We start from the raw sequence: 14,826 nt of genomic DNA, 5'->3' as shown, positions 1-14,826 counted from the left end.
TGACTATAATTTTTTTAGGTCCTTTTATATAAAATATTTCAAATTTAAAGCAAAACCACATAATAGCATTCTATTAGCTCTTCCCAATATCATCCAGTAACGTTACATCTTTATAACACATTCTATATAAAAATTGGTTATATTTAATAACAATTTCTATACCTCCTTTTGTAGTCACCATTTGCAATTTATATCAAATTTCATCTTATCAATATGTATGTATGTATGTATGTATGTATATATATGTGTGTGTGTGTGTGTGTGTGTGTATGTGTGTGTGTGTGTGTGTGTGTATGCATTGTTATCATTATCAATCTATTATTTAACTATATCCATTATCACTTCATTTTATACATAATGATCTAAATTTAACTAAATTTGACTTAATTTTTTATTATAAGCTTTCATTACATCAATCTGTGTTTTTCCAGTAATAGTGCAGTCTTATGTCTCTTGCAATTTGTGGCATTAGTATTCTGGTTATTTCTTTAGTAAGTTTCGTATGGACTTCTCTTTGCAACTTATTGCTTATTGCATATCTTGTATAAGCTCAAAACCCTCCATCTGCTTCTTTGATCAGCTTATCTTTGGTTATCACTAGTGCTTCTGACAAAAATTATCTCCTTAGTTCCATCAATTCTTCTCTCTTTTCTTCTTCTATACTTTGAGATCTGGGGTAGAGCTCCAGTCCATCTATCTCCCCTTTCCATATTCCACTCTTTCCATTTCCAACCATGCTCAGTTCACTGTCAGTATCAACAATTTTCTTGTCTCTTTATTTTTTCCTTCAGTTTTTAGAACTCTGACGTCCACTTTCTTCATTTGATGAACATCCTCAATTTTTCCATCAATTTTTGCTGTTTTAGGATCTATGTTCTCCAATATCTTCTCAGTTCTCCCTGTTACTTCTAATAATTGTTGAATTTCAAACATAAACTTCTGCAACGTTAAGGTTTCTTTTTCATGTTGCACCATTCTTCCAACTTGTAAACACTGCCACTCTGACATTCAAAACTTTTTATTAAATTTAAAGCAAGTTATTAATCTTTCAAGACAAGGCTTTGTTTTCACTCCACTTCAGCTGCCAATGAAGCTCCCGAAAAGCACCTGTATAAACAACCCATGCTCTTCTCACTATCACTCTCTGTAAACAAGCTGAGGAACCTTGAATTGCAATGATCAAAGAGAAAAAAGAATAGACAATATTTCCAAGCTTTCCAAGTCTCCAGCCTCCAAGTGGCAGTGTTAGTTCCTTTCCCTCTGTTATTACAGCCCTTTTTATATTCCTTTTATATCTTCTTTATTTTCCAGGCTTAAAGAAAACAAAATTCTTAAATGGAGCAAAAAACAAACAAATCCCAAAACATCCAATCCAGCATTATAAAAATAGGGAAAAAGATTTTAATCCATAGGTATAAAAAAAAGAATATAAAAAGTAGTAGAAGAAAAACTAATTTGTTCAATTTAAAAAATAGGAAACATTTGCAAAAGTTCCATCCATAAAAGAAATTTTTTTTTAAAAAAAGGAGAACACACTGTCTAATATATCTTAATTTCGCCACTTGTTCTCTTCTATTCTCAAATTTAATTTAGCTTTAATTTTGTTTTGGGTAGTCTCTTTTATAATAATAAGTTTTCCTCACCAGATGGACACACTTTCTCTTTCCGTTTTCCTCCCGTTCCAGAGCTGTCCCAACTCCAGCAGCTTCAATGGCTGCGCTTCTGTCACCGGCAAAAAGAGATTCTCCTGGATCAATCAGGGACTTTGCTGTGTCCTTGAGATCAGCAGGACGTACTCTTCCCTATCACCGTCTCTTCGGGACAGTTTAAGTCCAAAAGGACCATCCAGCGGCAAAAGTATCGACTGCGATCTTGGAGCTCCAAGATCGCATGTTGTGTCATTGCGACATCAGATCCTCTCTCTGTCTGTAATGGAAGATGATTTTGTGGGGGTTTTTTGTGGGGGTTTTGTCTGTTTGTGTTTATTCAAAAATAATTTTTTTTAAAAAAACGAATAAATCTGGTATAATGATGAAACCAAACACAGAATTATAAGACAAATTGCTGCAGTGCAGCTATAAAGTTTATATTTTACTCCAAACAGTAGTCTGAATTCCACAAATAAACCTCTTAAAACATAAAACCTCTTAAAATATAAAATCAATAATAAAGTGAATTGCTAAAAGCATAGGTACTTAAAGTGGAGTTCTTAGTAGCTTCTATCTGCAAAGAATCATTTTAGCTATATCAGTAGAGCCATTACTGCTCTATGAATTATTTAATTTTTCAAGGCAGCCAATCTATGGATATGGTCATATTTCAGTTATTGTACTTTCATATTGTCAAATAAAAAATATCGTTTTGATCAATGTTTTTTGAACTAAATTATATTGCAAAAACAATCTATAATAAGTGAACTGCAATCTGCACTGAACTGTTATATAAAAAAGGGTGCAATATTGCAGGATAATTCTGTCAACTGCTAGCAGTTTGATCCTGACCGGCTCAAGGTTGACTCAGCTTTCCATCCTTCCAAGCTCAGTAAAATGATGACCCAGATTGTTAGGGGCAATATCTGTAATTCTGTAAACCACTTAGAGAGGGAAGTGGTATATAGGTCTAAGTACTATTGCTATTGTTTTTCAGGACTTTGTAATGCACATACATTCCAAGCAAGCAACTATATAGCATCCCTTAAGCTGAAAATTCAATTTCAGCTTCAGTACTCCCATCACTCTTAAAATATTGGCAATGACCACACACATGTTTTGATATGAAATATGAACTGCACATGCAGCAATGCCATAGACAAACTGTAAGAATTGAAATAGCCAGGTCTGAGAATTTTCTCAAGGCCAAAAACTCATTAAATGTTATGGAGTGGTTACAATCCTAAAGGCGAATATGGCATGTCCAATCTATCAAAAAATTCTCATTCAGCTATACTGACATGCAAGTCACATCAATAATAGCTGAACATAATTTTAATTCAACATATTTGAAAAGCAAATAATTCCAGATTTAAATATAAAGCAATTACATATATTCAAGCCACAGTTACTTTCCTTTCTAAACTTCTTAAAGATTATTAATGTATTGAAATATACTACAGGTATAGTAATCACCTTCAGCAGAACTAAGAAATAGAAACTTGTTTTTCAAATTTATTATGACAGTCACTTATAAATAGCATTTTGTGAATACCCTTTCTTTTCCACCATTTTAATGCCTTTCCAGTTGTTTCCTTGGAATGTTCAGCTTTCAGAATACACAATGCCTCCTGGAGACTGTGTACTCCATTGCAGAAAGGATGTACAAAGACCTCTGGATGTTAGAAATAGGGCACCACAAGGAACAATTAAAGACAGCCAAACTTTTACCTATTAACTGATTTCAATTATACTGATTTTAATTCTGATTTTAAAAATATTGACTTCAGTGTTGTTTTTACCCTGTGTCTTTCCATTATTGTTAAGTCCCTCTGAGCGACAAAATCACCATCAGACAATTGCAAAAGCCAGCTTTACTTTGAACAGTTTACATCTTACAACAATACCTTTAACACCATCAAACATCCTCATCTACCTATCTCAGGTCTTTGGGATAAAGATGCCAAATTCTTTCTGAACATCTGGCTGACTATGTGACATACCATAATAATACAAAGGAAGCAAGAAAATACCTCTCTCTTAGAAAATATTAATGCTAGGCAAGTTTAATGCAACTGTAAACATTGAATTCTGGCAGCTGTAAATCCTGATTTATAATGCATCAAATAGGAACTTCTCTAAAATGCTGACATTTGGTGGTATAATAACATAGTATTGAAGACATTTTGGTAGGAGAATTGAGGAAGGGCATGAAAAAGCTTTGTGTATTGTATGAAAGCTAGGTATAACTAGACATTGGCTTAGGGTATCTCTCTGAAATGTTCTTTAATGCATGGCTATGAATTGGGGTATCTATTCTGCTGTTCATGCCAAGACGTGTTTTTATACAAAACATGGACATGAATCCATTTTTATAGGATAGCCAATTGAAATATTGTGCCACATTTTATTATAATTGTAAGAGAAAGTATTTCAGTGCTTTGTACACAACTCAGATATATTAAGCAACACAAGCCAGACACCAAGGTGTGGATCAAAGATCAGATTCTTGTCAACATGTCAGTAGAATTTTTATTGGTATTTCTGATTGTAATATTAAAATTCAACTCCCCCTTTTGAAACAGAGATCATACATTTCTCCATGATCTGTCTCCCTCTAGGGGGGAATCCACAGCATTGCTTAGAAGAGCGGGCAAAATAAATGGAACCTACTGTATTTTTTGGAGTATAAGACGCATCTTTTTTCCTCAAAAAGAGGCTGAAAATCTGGGTGCGTCTTATACACTGAATACAGCATTCTTTGCCTCCCGAACCCCGTCCTCTTCACTAAAATGGCCGTGCATAGCCTTATGAAGGCTTTCAGAGAGCTCCTGGGGGCTGGGGAGGGCAGAAATTAGCAAAAAATTGGCCGTTTTTTGCCTCCCCCAGCAGCACTCTGTAAGCCTCCATAAGGCTATGCATGCAAAAAATTTTTTTAACAAAAACGAGCCCATTTTGGGAGGTTTGCAGAGTGCAAAAACTTTTTTCCTTTTGGAAAGCTCTTTAACTGATTGATGAGAATTACATTGATCAAGTGCTGTGCCAGGAGAAACAAAGTCTTAGGTGCTGCAGATTGTAAACAATTTCTTTCTCCAGCACATGGATAAATACATCTGGAAACATCTACCTATCTACCTACTCTTTCTCCGTCCCTCCCTCCCTACTGTATTTCTCTCTCTCTCCCTCCCTCCATCTACCTACCAACTACTCTCTCTCCCTACCTATCTACTGTATTTCTCTTTCTCTCTCTCCCTTTACCTACATACCTACTTATCTACTCTCTCTCTCTCTCTCTTTCTCTCCCCTTACCTATCTACTGTATTTCTCTCTATTTCTCTCTGTTTATCCCTCTACTTACCAACCTACCTATTCTCTCCCTCTCTCTCCCTCCCTACCTATCTACTGTATTTCTCTCTCTATATATATATTATTTCTCTCTCTCTATCCTTCTACCTACCAATCTACCTTCTCTCTCTCCTTCTCTCCCTACCTATCTACTGTATTTCTCTCTATCTCTATTTCTCTCTATTCCTCTACCTACCTACCTATACTCTCCCTACCTACCTACTGTATGTTTCTATCTCTATTTCTCTCTCTCTCCCTTTATCTACCTACCTACCTATCCACCCACCCACCCACCTACCTACCTACGCTCTCTCTCTCCCTCCCTATCTACTGTATTTCTCTCTCTTTCTCTCCCTCTCTATCCCTCTATCTAGCTACCTACTTTTTTAAAAAATTGCTTCTTCAAAACCTTGGTGCATCTTATACTCCGAAAAATACGGTATTTACTCCTTCAGTTTTTTGTCAGGACAGATACAGTAGTCCTCGACTCAAAAACAGAATTGAGCCCCAAACCTCTGTTGTTAAGTAAGACATTTGTTAACTGAGTTTTGTCCCATTTTACGACCTTGCTTGCCACAATTGTTAAGTGAATCGCTGCAATTGATGCGTTAGTAATATAGTTGTTAAGTGAATCTGGCTTCTCCCTTGACTTTGCTAGTCAGAAGGTTGCAAAAGGGGATCATATGACCTTTGGACACTGCAACGATCATAAGTATGAACCAACTGCGAAGCGTCTGAATTTTGATCACATGCTCATGGGATGCTTCAAAGGTTGTAACTGTGAAAAAGGGTCATAAGTAATTTTTTCAGTGCTGTTGTAACTTTGAACAGTCACTAAATGAACTGTTGTAAGTCGAGGACTACCTGTATGTCTGAAGAAAAAACCAGCCAACAATAATAAAGATAAGGAAGAGATTTGAATCAGCAGTCGCTCTGTTCAATAGCAATGGACTTACTTATTGTAGTGCAGCTTAACAAGTGTCCCAGAATACTAAGTCCTCAATTTTAGGAAATCAACATAAAATTTTAAATTATCCAATATTCATATCCATTTAATCTTCCATAGTAAATCACTATAGCTCTTCTCTAATGAAAATTGAAAACCTCCATCCCATCCCCTTTGCTTTCCCATATTTTACATCACTTTAAACCTCGTTTTCCAGCTGACAGAGCCGGAGGAGCAAACTCCCTCTAGAGAGAGCTCATATTATTCCATATTTGGCCTGCAGAGATTGCTGCTGAATGATGCAAGGTACATACTGTGCCCTCTTTAAAGACCAATGTCTCTCTGTGATAAATTCAGGGCTCAAAGAACAGCAACACAGAGCTAAGAATTACATAAGATTTCCCATAAGAGCATTGTATCATCAACTCATACACTTACAGTAAATACAAGATGAGAAAGTGAGAAAACCGCACAAATAAATAGATTGCAAAGAGGTTAGAATTGTTAAAACATGGTTTTAGCAAGTTAAAGTTTCTCAAAATCATTATTTATGTAAAAAACAGCAATGAAGAAGTAGAAGAATAGCGAAAGTTTTATATACAATCCATTGAAAAGAATCTTTCAAAAGACTGATAGGGCCTTCTTCATTTTTCTTAAGGAAATAATAATATTTGCTAGATTTCTTTTTTTTAAAAAAATAGAATCTTAGTTTTAAAATTCAGAATAAGCCATTTTAATTTTACTGAAACTTTAACAATTACAATGCACATTCTATCAAGTGGTTGGAAATATCTGGTATTCTTCTTTCCCATTTAAAATTTGGAAACATCTATATACATTGCTATCTCTCTCTGTCTTTTTCTTTCTTTCTTTCTTTCTTTCTTTCTTTCTTTCTTTCTTTCTTTCTTTTTTCTCTGTCTTTCTTTCTTTCTTTCTTTCTTTCTTTGTCTTCATTCATATATATTCATTATCCTCTCTCACATAGTGCTAGGACCCATCTATCTGTTAATAATAACACAAGTCCTTTCAACATTTTGAAATACACACTCTCATAGTTACAAGTTAACCTTTACAAAAAAAACCAGGGTTAAAGTTTAAAAAAAGACTTAATGAATTCTTCATTCTAAATTCCACTTACACACATTTATTTTAGGAAGACAGGAATTGATTTAAATGGTGTTAAGAACAATTGCACTAAGTAAACAGACAAACCAGTGACCCTAGGGAAAAGTCAAATGAATAAGTCAAATGAAATAAAGCATTATTATTATTGTTGTTAGAAAAACAGCTGAATGTCATCAAAGGATTTTGATAGAAAAATTGATGTTTTTCTTTCCAATTTTTACAGATCAATGCATCAACCCTAAACTGTAATTTTCTATGGCTGATTTTATAAGAAGATACAGTTAACATTTCCAAAACATGAAGTGACTGCAATAAAATCAGTCAGCAATGAAAGAATAGCATGTTCTGTCTTAATATGTAATTCTTTGAAAAGCAATCTAAGGAATTTATTAAGCCTAGTAGCTGCACCAAGAAGTTATAACAAAACAAAATAATTTTTAGAGGTTAACAGGAACAATAGAGAATGGCAATAAAAGTGAAACGTGGATCTGGAATATCTCAGAATGTTCGTGATCAGAAATAGAAAAATAATGTATGCTAACATGTCTGTTTTCTAGGTGTAAATCTATTTTTTAAATATAATTTATATTAAAGAAATATTTTACAAAGTTAAAAGGTAAAAGATGAAAAAGCAGAAAGATAAAAAGTATTGAAAACAAAAGAAAGTGAGAGAAAAAGGAATAAAATACTTAAAAAATGACTTCAGATCTTCTTTACAGCAGTTATAGAAATAATTAATACGATTCCATCTTCAAAATTACACAACATCCTTACTCCTCATATAAGCTCATTTTAAGAGAGGTTAAACCAGAAGTTCATTTTTACCCATCAAAAATCTATTTTTTTCCAAAGTGCATATTTAACACTGGGAAAGTCATGCAAGTATCATAAACTTTCTCTTCCACTGTTTTACAGGCTAAAGAAAATAAATACATACAGTGCCATCATGAATCATTAAAACAAGAAAACAACCCCTCCCCCCCTTGTATTTACCTCTGCAATCTGTATTCGCTTTGCAAGCTCATCAAGTGAAGAAAAGTTTTCATCTGGTGAATAATCTTCTGATGAAGAATAAAGTGCTTGTTCAAGTGGAATATATGGAAGAATTTCAGAGTTCTCTTCGACTTCTAGAAATTTAAGAGCCCCCTCTCTAACTTTTATGGTACCATTTAAAATCTGGTCAAAGAAGCCTTCTGATTCCACACCTTCACCCTTTTCTTCCAGTACTGTTGTTTCTTCCGATATCCATTCATATACAACTCTAGGCTGTTTGGACATCTCAGTGTCAAACTGTACATTCCCACTAATGTCTGATGGTTGGTTTTGCACAGATTTTCTGTTATTTTCATAATCAGGCTGTTGCTGCTGTGGCTGATTTACTAGGTTGCTTTCCAGCTGGCTACTGGCAATCACCACAGAGCTAGAACAGCTTTTTGTCCTCAGTAAGTTTCTTTCGGATGGAATATTTTCATCTGTGGCTATAAGATCAGGAGGTATATAATCAGCATCTGTCCAAACTAATGCATCTACCATCGGTTCACTAAAACTTGCTGCAGGCTTCTCAGCTGCTGCTTCTATTTTTGCTCCATCCTGAGAGAACGGTTCTTTCCTTAGCTGCAGGCTGTCATTTTCACTAGCATCCCTCAAAGATAAACACTGAGAGAAAGGCGTGTCCAGGGTCTCTGTGGATAAAACAAATGGCTGATTCAGTGTGAGTTCAGTACAGCAGAGCTCCTCTTCGAGATTATGTTTCCTCGTAGATAGCTGAAGTCTTTCTTTTTCCTTAATCAGACAACAGCTTTCAGACTGGAAACTTTCATCCCTCTCTTTTTCTCTATGATGGTTCTTTTTCTTTGCTTCAATACTTGGCTGGCTCTGAGTAGCTAAATGAAATGGAAAAAGAGTTGAAGCATTTAGAGGTGATGCAGCACAAAAACACTGAGGGAAAAAAGCAACAACTAAACATCTGACAATACTGTCAGTAATGCTTGAACAAATTATCGTTGCCAGCAATGGCTCTGATTCATTAATTTTAATACCAAGATTTAAAATAGCCAGATCCCATTAAAATAACCGAGCCTAACTTTGAATGAACTGTTATCTTAATGTTTATGCAAACTGTGCCTGAAGTTCAATGTTGGTATGTATAGTTTGAATCCAATGTTTGAACTACTGTTTATGTTGCTTATAAATGAAATATGTAGAAAACCTATTAGGATGCCTGTGCAGTAAAACAGAGGCAGAGGAAGAGAAGTCAAAAATTATATACCAGTTATCACAGAATAGCTCCCAACTAGCTGAAGGAAGAATACTGTATTTAACGGTATAATCTTGTATGATTATTTTACTAGCAAGCAAATATTAAACTAGGCAAAGCTAGGCAAATCAATCCAAGGTATCAGTTTAGGATACTAGAGCAGATGCAACTTCTGATTACCGTACTTTTCAGAGTATAAGATGCACCTTTTATCCTCAAAAAAGAGGCTGAAAATCTGGGTGGGTCTTATACATCGAATACAGCAATTTTTTGCCTCTCAAAGCCCCACTCCTTCACCAAAATGGCCGTGGATACCCTTATGGAGGCTTTCAAAGAGCTGCTGGGGCTGGGGAGGGCAGAAATGAGCAAAAAATGGGCCGTTTTTGCCCCCTCCCCCTCAGCAGCACTCTGTAAGCCTCCATAAGGCTATGCATGCAATTTTTTTGACAAAAAACAGGCCCGTTCTTGTGAAAAATGGGTCATTTTTTGATCATTCCCCCCCTGGAGCACTCTGCAAGCCCCCCTCCCCGGCTATTCATGCCTTTTATTTGAAAAAAACAGGCCTGTTTTCACAAAAAAAGAGACCGTTTTGGGGAGGTTTGCAGAGTGCAAAAACCTTCCCCCCCCTTTTCGGAAAGCTCTTTAGTTAGTGATTGATGAGAATTACATTGATCAAGTGCTGTGCCAGCGGAAACAAGTCTTAGGTGCTGCAGGTTGTCAGTGATTTCCTTCTCCAGCACATGGATAAATGCACCTGGAAACATCTACCTACCTACCTACCTACCTACCTACCTACCTACCTACCTACCTACTCTCTCTCTCCCTCCCTACCTACTGTATTTCCCTCTCTCTCCCTATCCCTCTATCTACCTACCTATCTACCTACTCTCTCTCTCCCTACCTACCTACTGTATTTCTCTCTCTCTCCCTATCCCTCTATTTACCTACCTATCTACCTACTCTCTCTCTCTCTCCCTACCTACCTACTGTATTTCTCTCTCTCTCTCTGTATCTCTCTCTCTCCCTACCTACCTACTCTCTCCCTCTCCCTACCTACCTACTGTATTTCTCTCTCTCTCCCTCTATCTGCCTACCTACTTTTTAAAAAATTTGCCTCTTCAAAACCTTGGTGTGTCTTATACTCTGGTGCGTCTTATACTCTGAAAAATACGAGTAACTACAAATCCTTGCCCATATATGAACTAAACAAGGAATGTCTGTGTCTAGAAATGCACATGTATATCATCTTGTACTGTATAATGTAAAAATATGTTCACCATAGTTATACATGTATTTTCTTAACTTGCACTTAAAAACAGAGAACTGAACATATGCTGTAAGTTCTTTAATGTTTGCAGAATAATTTTCCAATATAAATAAAGGGTCATAACAGAAAAATCAACAAGAACCCAATGGCTTCGGTAACAGAGGAAAATCCAGGCTTGACTTCTTTATGTCCTTAAATGACTAAATTAGGAGGATATCAAAGAGAGGAGAGGAACAGCGATGATGGGAAGGATTTTCAAGATGACATAGATAACTTAGTCTAAGGAGCAGAGATTCCCCATCCTTGTTCTGAGAGATCTTTCCTTGAAGTTATTGACACAAAAACATAAAAAGATCCTAACTGAAGTGTATAAGTATGCTATGGATGATTTGTGATATTTTAATTGTAATTTGAAGTCTCCTATCCAAATTTCCTCTCCAAAAATAGGCTGAATTTTACAGCTGTTCTTTGCCTTTCAGTAAAAAAATGTTAATCTTTACACCCATTTCAAGAAAATATTTTAAAGGGATTAAAAATAATAAACATGAGAAACTTAGTAATATTCCACAACTGAATTTTGAGGGAACTTTAGCTATACAATGCTATTGTAGGAGATACAATTTCTTCATAATATAATCAAGTATTTATATACTATAGGACAAATATGGTGCTGTGTACTGAAGGATGTGTTTAGAATTAAAATTTAAAATTTCCATCAGCTTAATACTCATTTTAAAACTCAACTTTATTATTAGTGAAAAAATAAATTGATAGCTATTAAAGAAACAATGGTTCAATAGTAAAGCATAACCATAAAAGCTCAGAGATTAAATACTCTGCTCAAAATAGACATTAGATTTAGAAAAACTGGGCTGCAAGTTACAGCAACTACATAAAAAAAGCATCTGTAAATATTAGATCATTTTTAGAAGATATGACTATATTGTGATGAAGAAAACAAAAAGATCTTTTAATTTTCAACTAACAAATAACATTGAATTAAAAATCAGATTATGTAAGGAGAGATCTGAAACTCTACTCACCATTTTTGTGACTGCCATGACTATGCTACAGTCATGCATTAATCTAAAAAGTCTAATTGCATTCTCTACTTGGCTCCACTTACCGATTTCCAATGACAAAGTTATTATTGCAATGGATGCACTATCTATATTTGGACAGGACAATTTTTTAATGCCCGGAATTATATTGTACATTTGAAGAAAAACAAGAGGTATAATGGCTGGACTGATAATGTAGGTGAACCTATGTCCTACATGTGGCCTGGGTTTTCTATTTTGTTTTCCTGTTTTAATAGGAGTATTTATTATTTTTAAAAATTATGTTAAATTTATTTCAGGGGTTCATGTGTTTCCCACCTCAAGATAGTTGGAAATGTGCCACTGTTTTATTTTTATGGTTGTTTTTGCAACTGTGGTTGTAGCAGCATAAAATTAGTTCAGAGGCAATGTGTAACCTATCTCTGATTACATCTGCCAAAACTGTCTACTATAAATCTATACAACTTAATTACTAATGCCATTTATAGCAGACTGTTACCATGAAAAGGCACATAAACTTCACAAAAATATATTCAGAAGACACTTTTTCATGCTTTCACTCAATATTAACTTTCATCTTTTTCAACTTCCTGCCCAGTTTCATTAATAACTGGGTATCTTTTTCCTGTAATATTTAGTACTGGAAAATAAAGAGTGTTCTTTAAAGCCATTGCCAAGATAATCTTTTTTTCTAAAAAAAAAAAAAAAAGACAGCAAGATATAATTACATTTTCTTGTTCTGATTTTAAAAAATTGATTATTCTTCCAAATGAATAATTTTCAAATAATTTACATTTGTGTTTAATTTAAGATAGAGTAATTTATAGGACAAGTACCTGAATCCCATGTAGAAGTAATTTGTTCTTTTAAATCTTCAGATGCCATTAAACTTATGAAGCGTTCACATCTGAAGGATATTTCTTTATTTATGAGCTGAAAAGCAAAATAACATTTACATTATAAATATCTTTGTTTTTATGTTTATGTTGCACATGTTATGAGAAATAAATTCTTTTAAAGAAGACCCAATAATTTAATAGCAAAACTATGCCATGAAAAAAAAATCATAGCTTACCTTGCTTCTGGAGACAAGTGGCCTGTAACCCAAAAACATAAGAAAATTAAAAATAAACAGCAAGTCTCACCAAAATATTCTTCATAACAAACGTCACCAAAACTAGAGAACAAATCAGATCTGTTTTTTTCCATGTTCTAATATTAGCACAGGGCTTTACAAGACTGAAATACTATCCATACCACCAGTTTTAAAGCACAGAGCCAGGGCATACCAATATTAGTGACATTACTATACAAATTGTCACTTGATGGCCCAGAAGGCAATAAAAATAGTGAAATGAATATAAGAATGTAAGTACTCTTGCAGCCTGTGTTTATTTAAAAATTCCAGCTTTTACAAAAATTGCCCTAAACTGAAGTCAACCATGAAAAATTAGCCAAAGCCTTTGAATTCTGATTTATTGTTGGGGAAACTACACAGAGAGAATATACTACTGGCTTAATGGCAGTTCATTCAGTGGCCCTTCGAAATTACCAAGCATGGTGAAAGAAGGGAGTTATGACCCAAATTATGGCTGGTGTAGTGCCCCCATGATCACATGATTATGATTTGGGCATTTGGCAACCCATTTCCACTTATGACTGGTTGCCAAGCTCCCTGTCATCATGTCATTGCCATTTGAAATCTTCCCTTTCCCAGAAAATCAATGGCCAAACCACTGCTGCCTGCCAAGAGGACTCCCTCTCATTTCTGGGAAGTGGCTGAAAACAGTCCCATAAATTCAAGCAGGATTTTCGCACAGAATATTTGCAGAATGGGTTGTTTGCAACCAGCCCCAAGTAACAAGAGGGTGCTCTCTTGTCTATGGGGGCTGACTGAGAAAGGTCAATTTCAAAATTCAAGCAAGATTTGTAGCCCAAGAGTGGAGAGGCAATGTAATAAGATAGAGAACTGAAAGTTCCCTTGGGATGGGGGCGGCCCTGGTGTGCTGCCCCACTCACTCACACACACAGAAGTGCGGTTTAGAGAGTTTATTAGTGTTCTATTAATGTTTCCCAGCAATTCCCTTTACCCAGCCTCAGAACTGTCTCAAATAAATCCAGCTCAAGTGGGCCAAGATTAGTCCACAAGGCATTTGCCAATAATCCATAAAACAATGGAAAGTCACTCCAACAAAGAAGTCCACCAAACAAACTTAAATCCACCAGGTGAAACTGAAATACACACACAAAAGCTCTTGGCAAGAGAAGTTCAGAGTCTCCAAGGCACAGAGTCAAGGAGGAAGCAAGAGGATCAAATACACAGAGCCAGAAACCCAACATGTTGTTTCCAGCAACACCTCCCTCTGCCTGCCATGATAGTTTTCCGGTGCAGCTCATCAAGACGGGCGGGGTCTTCTCCCAAGTAATCTGGCAGATCTCTGTTGCTCTTATCTTTTCTCTGCCCGGTGTGCTTTCAGATCCATCATGGAAGGCAGTTCTTCCTTCTCACTGACGGGCCACCCCTGCAAGCTGTCCCTAGCTGAAGCTTCCCATAAATCTCTTTCAACCGACTACTCAGTCACTAATTAACCTACTTCCTGACATGCCAGGAATGAGCTCATCCTCCTCTGAGCTGACCTCCAAGGAAGAATCCGAGGAATCGTCCAAGGGAAACATTACACCTGGGTGGTCTGGTGCCTGCCACACACGTGTCTCCCTACTCAGTAGCTGAAAAACATGCTTGGATTTAGGCAGGGAGGATTTAGGTCCAGAGCAGAGAGGCAGTACAGTAAGATACAATAAGATGCAAGATGCCTTGGGGAGGGCGGGATTGGGAAGGCCTGGTACAAGCCATATGTGAGGGCCTCTCTGCTTAAGAGTAAAAAACCCAATTGGATTTTGACAGGGAAGGTTCTCAGCTCCAGAGCAAAGACACCATCATGCACAGCCTGAACTGAGCCTCCCAGAATTTATCCCATCCTCCTGAGGCTCCTTACCTAAGATGACATTTGCTTAACAACATGCAAGATAATTTAACAACTGAGATTGGGAGTGCCAAGACTGCAGTTGTTGAGTAAAGTGATTACGTGATATCACATTTAATGATAGTTTCACTCAATGACTGAAATCCCAATCCCAATTGTGTTTGTTAAACAAGGACTAAATGTACAGTGTAT

The 14,826-nt window shown here is 36.0% G+C and overlaps 1 protein-coding gene across 3 annotated transcripts in view; it reads right to left on the bottom strand.

Annotated features, from left to right (window-relative positions):
- CNST (consortin, connexin sorting protein) overlaps window positions 1-14,826 on the bottom strand; it is a 41,667-nt gene that overhangs the window by 4,051 nt on the left and 22,790 nt on the right. For 2 of the 3 annotated variants that reach the window (XM_032215450.1, XM_032215451.1), the window contains exons 9-11: window positions 12,726-12,747; window positions 12,487-12,583; window positions 8,059-8,948 (exon numbers count right to left, since the gene is read on the bottom strand). In XM_032215450.1, coding sequence (XP_032071341.1) covers window positions 8,059-8,948; window positions 12,487-12,583; window positions 12,726-12,747 — 1,009 coding nt within the window. The remainder of the gene's footprint in view (window positions 1-8,058; window positions 8,949-12,486; window positions 12,584-12,725; window positions 12,748-14,826) is intronic. The other variant, XM_032215452.1, reaches the window with a different exon arrangement.

This window comes from Thamnophis elegans, chromosome 4 (genome assembly GCF_009769535.1).
Source record: "Thamnophis elegans isolate rThaEle1 chromosome 4, rThaEle1.pri, whole genome shotgun sequence".
Taxonomy (NCBI): domain Eukaryota; kingdom Metazoa; phylum Chordata; class Lepidosauria; order Squamata; family Colubridae; genus Thamnophis; species Thamnophis elegans.
The sequence above is the reverse complement of the archived record's forward strand: the minus strand, read 5'-3'. Positions and strand labels throughout refer to the sequence as shown.